The sequence below is a fragment of the Zeugodacus cucurbitae genome, chromosome 5 (genome assembly GCF_028554725.1).
Source record: "Zeugodacus cucurbitae isolate PBARC_wt_2022May chromosome 5, idZeuCucr1.2, whole genome shotgun sequence".
In the NCBI taxonomy this organism is placed as follows: domain Eukaryota; kingdom Metazoa; phylum Arthropoda; class Insecta; order Diptera; family Tephritidae; genus Zeugodacus; species Zeugodacus cucurbitae.
Window position 1 is genome coordinate 52,063,282 of NC_071670.1, and position 16,873 is coordinate 52,080,154.

Consider the following 16,873-nt stretch of genomic DNA (forward strand, 5'->3'; position numbering starts at 1 on the left):
TCCAAATTTCAAACCGATCCCGTTATTCGTTCCCGATTTATTGAGAAAAAACCAATTTTTTGCGAATTATATAGGGAAATTTTCACCCATAAAGTATGCAACGCTAACATGTATACTCCATGTAGTAGTGTTAGTGACGCCAAAGAAAATGCATCCAACCTGAAAGCAAAATTCCAGGATTTGCACCAGGCGCGCAGAACCGTATAGTAGGGGTTTTGTCAGCGGTTTTTATTGAATAACTCCCCCATTTATGAACCGATCGGGGAGATTGGGGCCTTATAGAAAAGGCCAGCGCTTCCTCCAACTATATTCCAAATTTCAAAATGATCCCGTTATTCGATCCCGATTTATTGAGAAAAAACCAATTTTTTGCGAATTATATAGGGAAATATTCACCCCTAAAGTATGCAACGCTAACATATATACTCCATGTAGTAGTGTTAGTGACGCCAAAGAAAATGCATCCAACCTGAAGGCAAAATTCCAGGATTTGCACCAGGCGCGCAGAACCGTATAGTAGAAGGGTTTTGTCGGCGGTTTTTATTGAATAACTCCCCCATTTATGAACCGATCGGGGAGATTGGGGCCTTATAGAAAAGGGCAACGCTTCCTCCAACTATATTCCTAATTTAAAAATGATCCCGTTAATCGTTCCCGATTTATTGAGAAAAAACAATTTTTTGCGAATTATATAGGGAAACTTTCACCCCTAAAGTAAGCAACGCTAACATGTATACACCATGTAGTAGTGTTAGTGACGCCAAAGAAAATGCATCCAACCTGAAAGCAAAATTCCAGGATTTGGATATTTTTCAATAATTTTAATTGTCTCATTTTAATAACATTTACAAAGAAGACGAAAACTCTACTAGAAAACAGCTAATTTGTGATAATGTTTCAAAAGGAAAAATAACATTTATAAAATATTTTGAGTAAAATGTATTTTATTTTTAATATTTTTTTAAATGCACACATTTAAAACTCTTATATTTTATAATTTCTACTAAATAAAAATTTATATAATGATATAATTTATATAATTATAATGAAATAACCAGAATGGATTGCGTCTATTGCAAACCACGTCTTCGTCTCGCAAGTATCAAAAAATAACCTCACTCTATTTTCTGATTAATCCGATCCGTTTTTATTATATAGAATGCCTTTATGGGCGAGATGTCTAAAAAATGACGAAAAATATAGAATTTTTAATTTAAGCAATTTGGTTTATGTTTAATTTATTTTTTTTTTTTTTTTGTAACAAAAAATGATTTGCTTCTAAACAGCCTGTCCTTATTATTGCCCTTATTACCTATTTTAATATCACTTATAAATTAATAAATCTTATTTGAGTAATAATTCCCATTTTATTAGCCAATACCTTCGATAGCCAACAGCAAATTTAAAAAATGTGCACTTTATCTGTAAATAAGTTAGCTGCTGGTTTATATTCCACTATCCGAAATCAATTTACAGAGATGCCACATTCTCTTTTTACCACATTTTGCAATTTTGCCGCTAAAATTAAAGGGATGTTTTTCAAAACCGGTAAACACTGGTAGTTGACGTTTCAATGGGCCGCCAACAGCTGATCGCTACTTTTCAAGTTTATAAACAATTCCACAATCTACATCGATTCAAGCAATATAATGTCAACAAATGGTAATTATGAACTTAAAATATAATATTATGGGCTAAATTTATGTTATGAGATTTTGATATCTTTAGGTATTGAACCGGTGTCCAAAAGGCCGAAGGTAGAACAGAAGCCAGCCGCTAATGGCAAAATCAAGGAAGAGCATGATGAATACGGTAAGTACCATGCAGTGCGTCTTTGATTAAGCATTTTACCAATATTATTGAACATATTCCAGAACTTGAACCGTCTGCATTTAATCCAAAATATCGTGTCTGTCCATATCTGGATACGATTAATCGTCACCTACTAGATTTTGATTTTGAGAAATTGTGTTCAATCTCGCTGACGCGCATAAACGTTTACGCTTGTCTTGTTTGTGGCAAATATTTCCAAGGGCGCGGCACCAACACGCACGCTTATACACATTCCGTATCGGAGGCGCATCATGTTTTTCTCAATCTACAAACACTACGTTTCTACTGTCTGCCAGATAATTATGAAATTATTGACTCATCACTGGACGATATCAAATATGTGCTGAACCCCACTTTTGAACCCAAAGATATACGGCAGCTGGATCGCTCTGAGCCGAAATACTCACGCACTGTAGACGGTACGCTTTATCTACCCGGTGTTGTAGGTTTGAATAATATAAAAGCCAACGACTACTGTAACGTTGTGCTGCACGCGCTATCACACGTGGGCCCATTACGCGATTACTATCTGCGTGAACAAAATTATGCGAAAATAAAACGACCGCCAGGTGATTCTATATTTAATCTAGTGCAACGTTTTGGCGAACTTATGCGTAAAATGTGGAATCCGCGAAATTTCAAAGCGCACGTATCGCCGCACGAAATGTTGCAGGCCGTGGTGTTGTGGTCCAATAAAAGTTTTCAAATAACGGAACAAGGTGATCCCATTGATTTTCTATCTTGGTTCTTGCACACGTTACATCGCGCACTGAAAGGCAACAAAAAGCCAGATTCATCTATCATACACAAAATCTTTTTGGGTGAAATGAAAATTTTTACACGCAAAATCCCCCCAGTAGAGCTGGAAGACACGCAGAAATCGTTACTTTTAGCCACTGAGGAATATCAGGAGAAATGTGAAGATTCTAACTTTCTGTATCTTACCTGCGATCTGCCGCCGCCACCGTTGTTCACGGACGAATTTCGCGAAAATATCATACCACAAGTTAACCTCTATCAATTGCTAGCGAAATTCAATGGCACAACCGAAAAGGAATATAATACGTATAAAGATAACTTTTTGAAGCGGTTCGAAATCACACGTTTGCCACAGTATATTATACTATATATCAAACGTTTCACGAAGAATACCTTCTTCCTGGAGAAGAATCCCACTATCGTCAATTTTCCCATTAAGTGAGTAATTGTATTATTTATAGAATGTAGAGAAGTGTTAATTATGTATAATATTTACCAATTGCAGAAACGTGGACTTTGGCGATATTTTGTCAATGAAGAATCGTGAACAACTCAAAAATACCAAATATAATTTAGTAGCGAATATTGTGCACGATGGGGAGCCGAAAAAGGGCACTTATCGTGCACATATTTTGCATAAAGCCAACGGACAGTGGTACGAAATGCAAGATTTGCATGTAACGGAAATTCTGCCACCCATGATCACACTTACAGAGTCATATATACAGATTTATGAACGGAATAATGATTGAACGAATATTCAATGAAATCTACTTAATTAAGTAAACGTATTAAATTAAATTTGTATTTTTTAGAAATTTAATTTGAGTTAGCAAGTTTTTGTAATTAAAAAAAAAAGACAAAAGCAACCAAACATTGTTTTTTAAACCGTTAGTTTTATAACATTTAAGTTCGTTTCCCAACAAAGCAAAAATGTATGCGTTAATTGCTAAGCCTTTTCGAAACATCAAATTTGAATGAAGCGTTTAAGCGCATGCGTTGACCAACCGACATCTATTACTGTTCAACTGACGTTTGTAACACCTTCAAAACTTTTTTTTTATACTACCCACACTATTTTGCTTGTCCAGCTACGTGTGTACGAGTCTTGGCGACAAAAAAAAATCGATCCAATTGCTCAAAATAGAGGTTGTCACTCTAACATTAGACAGCAAACAACGCGGATTTATTTTCATCAGAGTTCACAATTAAATCAAATTTATAATTGCAATATCGAAATGGCTGAAGGCACATACGAATATGAGTGTATGCGGGCTGAATTGTTAGGCATTGACAAGCCTAATGAGGAGGAATTCGAGAAGGCGCGCGCTGAGCGTTTGCGACGTGAACAGGAGGAGTTAGAGGCCGCCGAGGCTGTGGTAATGAAACAGCAAATTACACACGCACATACATACATACATACAATTAGTAAGGCATATATTATATGGAAGGAAATTATTTTATTTTTAGCTACTAGAACAGCAGGAAGACCAAATGCGTAATGTAGGCGGTCGTTTAGATGAGTTGAATACGATATTATCATCTACACAACAGAAGTTAAATCGCTTCAAGCAAACAGCTTGTGGTAGTCTATCAAATATTTTTAGCCGTGGCTCAGTAGATTTGGTAGATGGCACACCTTCCACCTCAGCGACAGCCAGTCGACGTAATACCACCGCGACTGGAGGCAGCATTAGTGGTCATCAAAATGATGACAAGGAGGACTCCGATATAAATAATGCTTCAGAAGATAACGGTGATGATGTGAAAGATCAGGAAAATGCGAGTGATATTAAACCCATTATACCAACGGAGAAAATTAGGGCAGCAAAAATTGATATACAGAAGAAAATGACTTCACACTTAGACAAATTAGATTCATTAATTAACAAGGCCGACAATGCGGAAATATCAATGTCCGAGCAAACAAAACAAATGAGTCGTATGGCAAAGTAAAGTGTTGAGTGAATTAATAGGGACGGCAGACAAACTAGTAGACTAGCAAAGATTAAGGAATTTATGAATGGTTAGTACATTTCATTTTAGGCTTATAAAGTGTTGCGATGTACGAAGGAAATCATTTATTTATATTACATTAAATTACAGACACTTTTAATTGTCAGTTAGACTTTAAAGCATTCATTTTTATGTAAGTTATTCAAAGCTACACCAAAATGTGTGCAGGATATCCGGGATAAAGTAAAAAAACATTAAATAGCATTTATGGCAGAAAAAAGAAGTTAAAAAAACATTACACCATTGGATCAAATAATATTTTGTCTGCATGAGCAATATTAATATTTAATGTGCTAGTTAATAAAAGGCTTCAAAAGCAAAATAAAAATCGAAGTAATAATTGTATAAGATATCCATTACCAACAATAGAAAAACGTAAACTTCCCCGTAATTAAATAGGTTTAACACAAATATGACACCAAAGTATGAAAATACATACATTAACACTATAGTCCGAATTCCTAAGCGAAAACATATACCATATTATTAAGCATTTAAAAAAGGCAAAAAAAAAAAAACACAAAAACAAAAAAAGCATAAACACTTATAATGATTGAATTGTGATGAAAGCTAATGGTTTGAAATTTAAAAAACTCTTGACGGCACTTCATTTGTATACCGAATTCTTGAATTTACTAATTTTCATTGTTTACAATTTTGTCGACAAACTTTGCAAACATATTCGCGCATAAACGATTTCGGTATTTTACAATTTTCCGTAATTGCTTGAAGGAATCGCGTATATTTCCAAATACTGTCATACGAGAACAAACTATAAAAACAAAAGTCATGCAAACTGGTGGTGGTGATCCAGCGACTTCGGCGAAACATCATGTTTGTGAATGTGAGCATATTAATTTATGAAAGCAAAGAATTGTACATTTGAACTGTAATTTCTTCGAGCATTTAATTTTTTATTAGCATTCCATTAGTTTTCGTTTTAGCTTTGGCAGGAACAAAATATCATTGCCTTTAAATATATCGGGGAATTATGAATAATTAATGTTATAGAGTAAAACTTATCAAGTATCTTAAATTGTTGCAATTAAAATTATACCCTCCTGATTCTCTATAAGGATTTAAATTAAAGACAAATCATACTAGTTAAATGTTAATTACAAACTTAGACAAGTAAGCGTATTGCAAGTTCTCGAATATAAATAAACAAGTATATAACTATATACATAAATTGACCCATTACACGATATTTCAATGGAGCCATTGTAATTACACAATATTTGCGGTCCACGGTAACCTTTCGAAACAAATCGTTATTTAATTTTCATAGAATATATAACTGAGTTGAAAATGGTCGTGCGTATAACGGTACAATTCTGGAAGCAATAAAGCATTTTCGTCCAACTCCTCCAATAGTGTGCTAAAGAGTGTAGGCGATACTCTTAGTACATGTATAGACATGTCCTCTTTCCAGCTTTTCAGTAGTATGCTATCGCTGCTAACGCTACCTGCACTGCTAGTATCACCCATTTTGTGCTCACCTCCACCTTCATCTTCGGTTTCATCTAACAGTCTGTAAAGTAATTTAAAACTTTTGCCCTGCTCAAGTTGCACTTGCAAAACATTATTATTATTATTGCTACCATGCGCCAATGGCTTTGTGTTACGCAGCACCTGCAATTGTTTCTCCAACACTTGCAATAGCAGATATTTACGTTTTCGGCTCGGAAATGTGGCTTCCAATAAAACTTTGCAAAAATGTAGCTGTTGCAACAATGGTTCCCCAACCACATCGGTATCGTCGATTATTTTATGCAAAAGCTGACATGTTGGTGTGACTTTCGCGTTAACAATATTTATTAATACACCATCCTTATCATTCTCTTGGCATTTTAAGAGTAATGTGTCCATCCACAATCTCACTGCATTATCGTTGAGTATATTTTCGCCCAGGTACTGCAAACAACGTCGACAGTAAACATGCTGGTCCTTCATTTTAACCTGCTGCTTTACCAGCTCCGAATTAAGTACAACAAATTGGAAGCCATAAAAGAAGTCTGTAAGTTGCGGCACCAATACTTCATCAAATTTCGGTCCATGATGACAAAAAAATTCATTCACGTCTATTGAACCGGATGGAAATTCCCTAACTCTTTGGCATTTAAGTGGTGTGCTCAGTTCACATTTGCAATTCTTGCATAAAACTATTTGCTGGCTGCCTTCTTCTACATTTGGTTTTGGAGTTATATAGATTTTTTTTTTATTATCCATTCGATTTGCTGGATTATCCGTAGAAACTTGGGCAGGTTCATTGGTTATGGTTAAACGAAAACTGGCATTACACTCTTCCACAGTCAAGTTACTTATAGTACGCGCTTCCGCCGTAAAAAAATTACCAAGTGCCACACGTGTCGCTGTGGAGTATTCTCGGAAGGTCAGCGCATCGTTTTCCACTACAATTTTTAAAAATTCCGTTTCGGTGAGGCTGTGGTCAAACTGAAGGAATACATTGGCACAACGCAGATTATGGCGCACCTCCACACAAACGTACCGCAGAGACATGCTCTGCAAACGACTTTACAAATAACAATTTCGAGACATTAATTAATAAAAATATATTTGATACAATTGCTATTTATTCTATGAATTTGACAGACGAATTGTTTACGTTTACTTTTTTTTCTACAACTCGCGCTTTACAATGCCAAAAATGCAATTTCGCGTTTTCAATGACATTTGCTGTCATATTTTATGAAATGTCAGTGTTGTGACAAAATAATTAATGTTGCCGCACAGTTAAAGTAAAAAATATTTTACAATTTAATATTTTAATGCACCTAATATTTTGAGAAATTTTAATTTAAATAATAGATTGTTTTTTTTTTATCTAAAAATAAAGTGGTCTTTAATGTAAATCTAAAAATATATGTTTGAACAAATAATTTGAATTATTTCTAATGGAATCACGACTCGATATTATAAGCAGATATGCGTTATTTAAATATATTATTACTATAAGACTAGATTTTGGAAATTAAGTATGTTTTTTAATCAAATTAAATACTAATTTTTCCCCTTTCCGGGAAAAATTTTAGCATGCACTACTGGTGCAGCCGCCGTTGTCAAAGTGTATATATTTTGGAGTTTCTTTGGCCCATTGTTGTGTCGTTTTCGGTCGCGCAACTCGTTTTGTTGTTGACTTGCTTATCGTGGAAGTAAAAGTGATTTATTTCTTTTTATTTGTATTCCCCGTTTTGGTGTTAGCCCGAAAATTACTAAGCTAAAAGTGCATTTACTTAACAGTTATAACATATTTCTTTTACTAAGTTAAACGTCTTATATTATATCCAAACAAAAAAGGAAAATGTGTAAGTAAATTAGTGTGCTATTAATTAAGCACATTATGAAATCATATACACACACGTAAATCTAATTAAAGGGAAAAGAAAGGCGTATATTGAAAATAATATCCTTTTGTTTTTGCTTACAAGTAAGGCGCCATGAAAATGAAAGTAGCAATGCTGGATATTGAAAGTAAAATTTCACTGAAATTTCGCGAAGTGATTTGTCTTTTACGTTGCTTCCGCTGTACCTTGCGCCCGCATTTCTTTCTTTTTACTTATATGTGTATATGTGTTTCATTAATTTCTTTCCATTCTGCGTAGCGCTTTGCTTAGATGACTTTTCAAGACGATGACATCGACAAAAACAGCAGCGGTTTTGATAGTGTTGGTAACGTGTACACTGAAGAGCCAATTTCAGCCAGCTTAGCGACGCCAACTGTTTTCTTGCTGGCTCTTTGTTCAGCAGCCACACCCCCCGCTTGCTGGCTGGCACTACGTACAAAAATCATTCCCAACTGACGGGTGCAACCATATTCATTCACTACACATACGAGCATACATATTATGTATACAACTCGTTCGGAACCCTTTGTTTACTCACTTTTGTTTTTATATTTTGTCTTGCTGCCTCCATTATAGCTGTACGATCACGGTTTGGGAGCACTCTACTGCCCGATTTTGCAGTATTTATGACTTTTTCTTTCTTATTGCTTTGCTTTTCTGATATTGACGTGCAAATCAAAAAACTGGTTTTCATTTGTAACGGTTGCACTCGGCGGCAATATAACTATAAACATACCCATGTCGAATTTCAACCGGCAGCGGTGGTGGAAACGACAATTGAAGCACAATTTTCGGTACTGGTATTTACAATCAATACGTTGCGGTCTTGTCGCCACTAGCGCTTAATTTTATTTATTTTTATTATGTTTGGTTGTTATTTCGTATTGTTGGTGATTGCATCTGTTATTTCCACGCCATGTTGTCAAAATAAACTATTGATAAAACACGAACTGTCGAACTGATCGATTGGTATGCAACGCCCTACTCTGTAGCTGTTTATACTATATTTTTGCATATTAAGTTTGTGCAATACCGTTCCATTCATTTACTTATTGTTTTATTTGTATTGTTGTGTTGGTGTATTGTTTGTCATTCATATGCCCGTTCTATTAATTTTCTTCCAGCTGCTGACTTGTTTATCGCTACTTGTATGCACTGGCTACAATTTATGGATTTTAGAAATAATTCATTAAAAAATCTTCGCAAACCTTTGCTAGATTATTGTTTTGCAATTTATTTTTTACACAAATTACTTCTCTATATTGTGGAAATTTTTCTTTATAAATAAATGAGCGTGGGTTTTTGTAGATATAAAAAGCGCCGATTTTGTGAGCAATGTTAATTGGCGGTGCTAATGTCATCCCACAATGCATTTTAAGATTTCATCACATTTTATGACTGTAGTATTCACTTAGGGCACTTGCCTATTCCATGTATATAGTATATGCACGTTTATTACTTAGTGGTTATCCAGTCATAATTTAAATATTTTTCAGCAAATAATGTTATGGCGCAATATTTTTAATTAAACTGATTTTAGAAAAGGGTAGTTCTGTATGGAATTTTAGTTGATGCATATACTACATTATTTTATATCTATGAATAGAAAATGTTGATTCCTGTAACACATTCAGACAACTCGAAAATTTGACGAATATTAAATACTTATTATGTGTTTAAGAACTGCTTGTGTGCATACATGTTAAATATTTAAACACATATTATTTTATGAGTACAGACAAAATGCAGTTCAGATAAGATTAAGTAAATTGTTTAGGAAACATTTTCTATATCAACGAATTACTAACATCCCTTGCATATTAATTTTCTGCTACTAATGTTTTATCAGCAATCTGTAATCTCTACGCCCTATCTACAATGTTTTATAGATAATAATCAGCCATAGTATTAAAGCCTATAACAAATATCATTTTAACTGCAACGCTAATACACCAACATATCAGACGTATTCATACATTCACAACAACAGAATAAGCTAAAAGGCTTAACTGCTGCACAAACACTAATGCCAAAGAAAATATTTACATTGCTCTCCATAAGCACAAAAGCGAAATGACCTTGGGATTTTGAAATTCCAAAATTTGTGCCACAATTTATGTCTTGTAAGTTTATTGACCTCCACCATTGCACATTTGCATGTGACATGAGTGAAGACAAACAAGAAGTTAAGAATAAACATAAAATGAAAATGAAATAACGAGTTGCACAAACCAATAGACATATATGTACATGTATGTATGTATTTACGTATGTTTTTATGTACATACATACATATATCATATGAATGTACCATCCAAGTTTTATGTATGTATGTATGTATGAACAAAGATTATGGCAAACACAGCCAAAATTGTCGCTTTTCCAACTTTTCTACGCTTATCACTCAACCATAGCCAATTTGACGTTTAAACTTTTACAAATACGTGTTTTTTTTTTGTTTATTTTTATATTCAAAATTATGCATTGCTAAATGCTTGAAAATGTGTTTGCCATCAATGGGTTGGCGAATGTATGGGTTCGCCGTTTGTTCGGGGGGGTGATCCATATACATATGTAGTTGCACTACGTTTTACTTCTTCGATACGACGTCAACACCTGTCAAACCGTTTACCGTCCATATCTATTTACAAATACAAACTATTCGGCACTCGTGCAAATTACTCAACTGCCGCAACTCTATTTCCAGCCAACACCACTACCAGCAATCCAAATGCGATTACGCCGCAGAAACTGGAAAAATGGCGTAAGGATTTCTACAGCGAACCGAAGAACATTCTTGCACAGAATGTCTGCTCGCGAGTGGACCCATTTGATGTGTGCCTATCGCGCAAATCCCTCGAAAATACCAATCATATATTTACTTACAAGGTAAGCGTGTACTGTATGCAAATTTATAATTTTTTTAAATTATTATTTATTGTATGTTTCAGGTGGAAAGCGAAGGCAAACCGATTACCAATCAAAAGAGTTCCGGCCGATGTTGGCTTTTTGCTGCACTGAATTGCATACGCCTGCCATTTATGAAAAGTTTAAATATAGATGAATTTGAATTTTCTCAGGGCTACCTTTTCTATTGGGACAAAATTGAGCGTTGCAATTATTTTCTCAATAATATTGTAAAGACGGCGAGACGCAATGAAGTTGTGGACGGTCGTTTAGTGTCATTTTTATTAAATGTAGGTTTTTGTTATTATATATAATATATGACTCTAGCGAGTTTAATTATTTATGCGTTCTTCGTTTATCAGGACCCAACCTCAGATGGCGGCCAATGGGATATGTTAGTTAATTTAATAACCAAACATGGTTTAATGCCAAAGAAATGTTTTCCAGAGACTTACAGTTGTGAGGCGAGCATGCGCATGAATGCCATATTAAAGAGCAAGGTGAATATGCTTTGAAAACGTTAATGAAACAGTTAATCAATTTGTTTTTCTGTCTTTCAGCTACGTGAATATGCCAAAGTTTTACGTGATCTTTTGGCTAAAAATCCTACCGAGGAAGAGGTTTCTCAAAAGATTGAAGATATGATGGCCAGTATCTATAAGATAGTTGGCATATGTTTGGGCATTCCCTCAGAACGCTTCACCTGGGAGTATTATGACAAATCCAAAGCTTATAAATCAATTGGTCCAGTGACGCCGTTGGAGTTCTATGAAAAATATGTTAGAGATGTATTTAATGTGGAAAATAAGGTGATATTCGCTTTGCTCGTTAACGATTTTAAGGTAGTTTATGTATTTTTGTAATTAACTTAATTGGCAGGTTTGCTTAGTAAATGATCCACGCCCATCCAGTTATTACGACCAAACGTATACAGTTGATTGTCTTGGTAATGTTGTGGGTGGCCGCCCAGTGCTTTATAATAATCAACCGGTTGAGAAACTACTGCAGCTGGTAGCTGAAAGTTTAAAAGCCGGTGAGGCTGTTTGGTTTGGTTGTGAAGTCAGTAAACGCTTTGCATCAAAGCAGGGCATTGAAGATTTGAATGTGTTAGTATACAAGCTTTACAAAATATTGTAATAATTTTAAATTTATATTTATAATGCGTTTTTTTAACTTTTCTAACAGGCATGACTTTAAATTAGTCTTTGATGTTGATATTCAAACGCCTTTATCGAAGGCGGATCGCCTAATTTTTGGAGAATCAGCCATGACACATGCCATGTTATTTACTGCAGTTTCACTTGATGTCAGTTAAATATTTTTTTAACTATTAAATTTGTACTAATTTGTAAAATTTTCTCTCTAGGAAAATGGTGAAGTAAAGAAATTGCGTGTTGAAAACTCTTGGGGTGAAGACCGTGGCGAAAAAGGTTATTTGGTTATGACCGCTGAATGGTTTAAGGAATTCGGTTTCGAAGTTGTAATCGACAAGTCATTCGTACCACCCGAAATCCTTAAAGTTTTTGACATGGAACCAATTGTGCTTCCTGCTTGGGACCCAATGGGCACCCTAGCTTAATATACATACACCTGAAACAAATACGTAATACTTTTATACATATATATATATATATACATAATTACATAAATATATATTAAATACGTTTGTGTACAATCGTCAAATAATGCAAAATAAATAAACTCCTGTTTAAACATAATTCAAAATAAAAGATCTTGTCTTATTGACATTTATGTGGATTTGAAGATTTAAAAAAAAGATGTCACCATTATCTCTATCTATCTTTAGACAAATTAATGAAATTTCGAGCACTATTGTTGGATATAAAACCGCGAACTTCTAGCTGCACATATTGTTGAACAATTATGCATTACTTCTGCGAGTAATCCTAAAAAAATCTTTTTTTTTTATACAAAGCATTAATGAATCCGTACAGAAATATGTCCCACTTTATTTTTGCCAATTTAACATATCACATATTTATACAAGCTCTCCATAGAAGCATTGCTTTAAAAGAATACAAGTATGATATCTTTAACTGGACAGAAAATCCTATAGCATCCGTTACATATTTATTAACTATTGAAATGTCATTTCTTCGCTAAAACCGACTCTGTGGTATTTTTCTTACTATTTAAACGCAAACCGTATTCGTATTGCAGACGTTGCCATATACCGTGACACATTTTTACCAAACGACCGTCGAATTCCTTTTGTTTTCTGGCAAACTTGTACTGTTCACGTATGATATATTTAGCCTTTCTGAGCTGACCAGTTTGTATCAGTGAAATGCTGTAATATAACTTGCATCTGGATTGTAGGAATGGATCACCAAGTCGTAGACCAATATTGAATTGACGTAAAGATATTTTACCGGCAACCTCTGCCTAGTGAGTGAAAAGCATGGTTATTTAATTGGAACACAAATTCATTACTGGAAACCTACACATTTGCTGAATTGTTCTCCAAGTGCAGAGTAACCGCCACCAAGCGTAGATAACCAGGACATTAGATATTCAACTTCGATGTGTTCCCACAGTGTGTGCGATAGAATACGATTCCTATTTTCCATACAAAGTTTAAAATATGTAGTTATTAAAGCAATAGAACGGCAATGCAAATAATTTTCTCACCATTTGTAGTCGATCACTTCCTTTGTTGGTGGTATCAATTGTAACCAGAATATATCAACGCCACGCATTGCAGGATTCGTGTGCAATTGTAGACGCAGTTGTGTCAATTGTTGTAACTCACGCAAGAGATAGTAGGCATTGATACCATCAATCTCGATATATAAACGCTTTAGTGAACGTTGTTGCTTATCTTTACATGCTTTGTCTGCATTTGGTGTTTGATTGTTTGTACGCAAGGATATTACGCGATCCCAAAGCATTTTTCTTGGCAGTGTTTTCACATTGTTATTTGTATCAATTTCTTTAAATTCCTGGTGTTTTGATAAATCACTTACACATAATAGAAATGTCATTATGCTCTTTATGTGTTTAATACAAAATTTTTTGGTTATAACTAATGAAGCAGTAGACTGAATCGGCAATTTGTTACTTTTTCACCATGTAAACAAAGATTTCGAACAGCTGTTTGCAAATGTCATTTTGTGGATTGTGGATAAAAGAAAAATGCCAATGTGGATTTGATAACTTGGAGCGGATATGAGGCGCAGGAATGAACGGTATGTTTAAAAACAGAAAATTTATATATATTTATTTAGAATTGAGGCAAAATTATTATTTTATGGAAATATAAAAGACTATATTCGGGTTTACGTAAACGACATAGGATTACAAATATGTACAAAAATTTATATATCCGGCTAAAGACGGTCACCTCGGAAGCTTTATATAATAATATTTATTTCACAAATAGTTTAGGCGGATATAAGCAAACGAAGGAGAAAGAGAAAGGTGGTTTACAATATGAACATGTATATTTATAATATATAGACATTCGAATCTGAACACAACATAATTCATTTTAAAGTGCATTACTCAAGATGTCATCGAAACAAAACGTAGCAGGCATGGAAACCCAAACCACACGTAACTTTCGTAAAAAATCCACACATCTTTCTCTATAACGGAAATTTAAATCTCCCACAAGTTCCTAGGAAACATTCTCTTATAAATCTCAGGAAAAAAATCCTCAATAGTGCAAGAATGTCACAAAGTGATACGCTGACTAGCTGCAATTATATAAAAGGTATACCATATCCAAATATTTTTAGTCTATCCGAATAATAATATATCAAGGACTCCTTTTACATAGGTTTGTGATACCAAAAAAATAATTGAAATTCCCCTCTTTTGAGCCTGCCATTATCATTTTGGTATTATTTTAATTTCCGACTCACAATTTGACTTCGATTGAGAACATAGCAGATGAAATATCTTCCATAAGAACAGTTAGACTGAGTGAGGGATTCTTTAGAGCTATATTCGTATAAAATAGAATAGGTAAATAGATTTCGAGCAACGAAATAATTTCAAATGAAATATAAATTTAGTTGTATTTTCTACGATTTGTAATTTGCTGTTTCTTAGGATAAAGGGAATACAAAAAGATCGATAGATATGGATTAAAACAATAGGATTTCAACCATCATACATTTGATAATATGTCGTGGCTTTAAATCGTGTAAAAACTAATATATGTATATCAAATGCACTTTTATAAAAATTTTAATAATTAAAAGTGTAAAAAAGTTATTCAGCATTAGTGACGGTAAAGTGAAATAGCAATGAAATGAAGACCCTTCTAACTTTTGAGATTAGCACTAATTTTTGGTTAGATTAGATTACGCTTTTATTACTTCAAAGTTTAAATAATTGTATGGATTGTTTTGTATCGATATATGGTACTGTAAAACATACATATTTGCATTTGATAAGATAGGTAAATAAAATACTTGAAAGTTTACTTTCGCACTGATGACGCGATATTTGGACAATGACGAATGGTGAATTAGCAAGTGACAAATGCATGACAAGTGCTCAATCCCAATTAATAAAATGTGGGAAAGCAGAAGAAAATGTTGTTGTAGAAATTGTTGTTGGAATAAAAAAAATTTAAAAAATAATTAATTGTTAAATGAAATTAAAAAAAAATGATTTTGACAAACTATTACACAAAATTAGAAATGGAATATAAATATTAAATTTCAAGAACCTCTAAAGAAATTGACGCCATTTCATCAAAGGAAACATACTTGTTTTTATATATAATAGTTAACTAGAGACTAGAGAAGGTCATTAAAAAATGAAAGGAAGTCTCAACCTTAATATAATGGAAATTATTTTTAACTCGTATTTCTCGTATTTTGTTTTTTGTTTCTTTGATTGAATATAAACCAAGGCGCTATTTATTACTGAATGTGGTAGAATGCGAAACTGTGCAGTATGAGCATCAAATGATTAATAATCCAGTAATAGAAAGTGTTGGCATGTTATCATTAATTACGAGAGACCCCATAAAACTTTCAAGATATTATTTGGATTTGCAAATTATGTTCTTTTCCGCCGGCAAACCGGATATTATCAATGTAAAGGCGTGGATATTGATACGTATGGGTTGAACTCAGCAGGAAGGATGAAAATATATGAAAAAAATTTAATTGATTTGGATTGGGCTATTAATGAAAAATAATGTAGTGAGAACGGCTGGTTAAGCAGTTTGTGAGTTATAAAAGATCACCCAAAAATGAGTGGTACCAAAGTATTTATTGCCCCTTTTTAGAAGAATCCATATGCAATATTAATATAATTAATATTTTTGGTGTTATTCTAAGCTAGAGATCAGTAAGTAGCTTGGAACTTATGGAACATGGAAAAAAGACCATGGTTATCAACCGGGTTTGACACTTTTCCCACAATGCAAACTTCTATGAACGAAAGGTGAAAGTTTCAGATGATTCGGAATTTTTAAAAAATATTATAAAAGAGGGTTCCTTAAACCTGTGATTCTGAACATTTTTATTATCAAATGTATTTTCAAATGCAAGGTTAAAAATCTTACCGGACGCTAGCAGTGAAGCTGCATGGAGAAGGATGAGGTGGAATCGTCTCATCACTTTCTTGTGGAATGTCCCGTCTTTGCGAGATCAAGAAAGAGATTTCTTGGATCTCACTTTTTAGAGCAGGCACGCGAAATAGCGAATATAGAAGTTAAAAATCTCTGCAGATTTGTAGTAGGTTCAGGGCGCTTTGTCGACTCCTAATTGTTAATCTAAGGGGGATCCAGGCTTCACAAAGGACTACATTTTAAAGTCTACCTGTGTTTCCCTTTGGGAAACAGCCTTACAACCTAACCTAAATATATTTTGATTTTTACCTTAACCCATTCCCTCCCATTATACTCGCTCGGGTACAGAAACCCCATTCGATCCCATTGTTAAAACAAAAAAAAAAAATATTTTTTCTCTGTACCCAAGCGACTACAATGGAAGGGAATGAGTTAACCC

General features: G+C 34.0%; 5 protein-coding genes and 1 long non-coding RNA gene across 8 annotated transcripts in view; 3 read left to right on the forward strand and 3 right to left on the reverse strand.

Moving 5' to 3' along the window:
• LOC128921869 (uncharacterized) overlaps positions 1-16,873 on the reverse strand; it is a 103,723-nt gene that overhangs the window by 7,833 nt on the left and 79,017 nt on the right. The window lies entirely within an intron of this gene.
• On the forward strand, positions 1,479-3,906 carry LOC105210613 (U4/U6.U5 tri-snRNP-associated protein 2). The gene is made up of 4 exons (XM_011181678.3): positions 1,479-1,662; positions 1,729-1,812; positions 1,875-3,030; positions 3,098-3,906. Exons 1-4 carry the CDS (start codon positions 1,650-1,652, stop codon positions 3,342-3,344), a joined length of 1,500 nt encoding a protein of 499 aa, XP_011179980.1. The 5' UTR covers positions 1,479-1,649; the 3' UTR covers positions 3,345-3,906.
• Positions 3,773-5,088, forward strand: LOC105210658 (uncharacterized). The gene is made up of 2 exons (XM_029039244.2): positions 3,773-3,971; positions 4,063-5,088. Exons 1-2 carry the CDS (start codon positions 3,831-3,833, stop codon positions 4,546-4,548), a joined length of 627 nt encoding a protein of 208 aa, XP_028895077.1. The 5' UTR covers positions 3,773-3,830; the 3' UTR covers positions 4,549-5,088.
• Positions 5,243-12,610, forward strand: LOC105210610 (bleomycin hydrolase). 3 transcript variants are annotated; one of them, XM_029039235.2, is made up of 8 exons: positions 5,243-5,452; positions 10,681-10,862; positions 10,925-11,170; positions 11,243-11,380; positions 11,441-11,689; positions 11,760-11,986; positions 12,066-12,186; positions 12,247-12,610. In XM_029039235.2, exons 1-8 carry the CDS (start codon positions 5,398-5,400, stop codon positions 12,457-12,459), a joined length of 1,431 nt encoding a protein of 476 aa, XP_028895068.1. In that variant the 5' UTR covers positions 5,243-5,397; the 3' UTR covers positions 12,460-12,610. The 3 variants fall into 3 exon arrangements, with proteins under 3 accessions (XP_028895068.1, XP_011179977.1, XP_011179978.1); XM_011181675.3 differs by lacking the exon at positions 5,243-5,452 and adding an exon at positions 7,709-7,934 and having other exon boundaries at positions 10,552-10,862; XM_011181676.3 differs by lacking the exon at positions 5,243-5,452 and adding an exon at positions 7,709-7,934.
• LOC105210611 (uncharacterized) lies at positions 5,490-7,274 on the reverse strand. The gene has a single exon (XM_011181677.3). It carries the CDS (start codon positions 7,126-7,128, stop codon positions 5,884-5,886), a length of 1,245 nt encoding a protein of 414 aa, XP_011179979.1. The 5' UTR covers positions 7,129-7,274; the 3' UTR covers positions 5,490-5,883.
• Positions 12,819-14,088, reverse strand: LOC105210609 (uncharacterized). Its single transcript, XM_011181674.3, has 3 exons — positions 13,533-14,088; positions 13,346-13,460; positions 12,819-13,286 (listed from the first exon to the last, which is right to left on the reverse strand). Exons 1-3 carry the CDS (start codon positions 13,883-13,885, stop codon positions 12,990-12,992), a joined length of 765 nt encoding a protein of 254 aa, XP_011179976.1. The 5' UTR covers positions 13,886-14,088; the 3' UTR covers positions 12,819-12,989.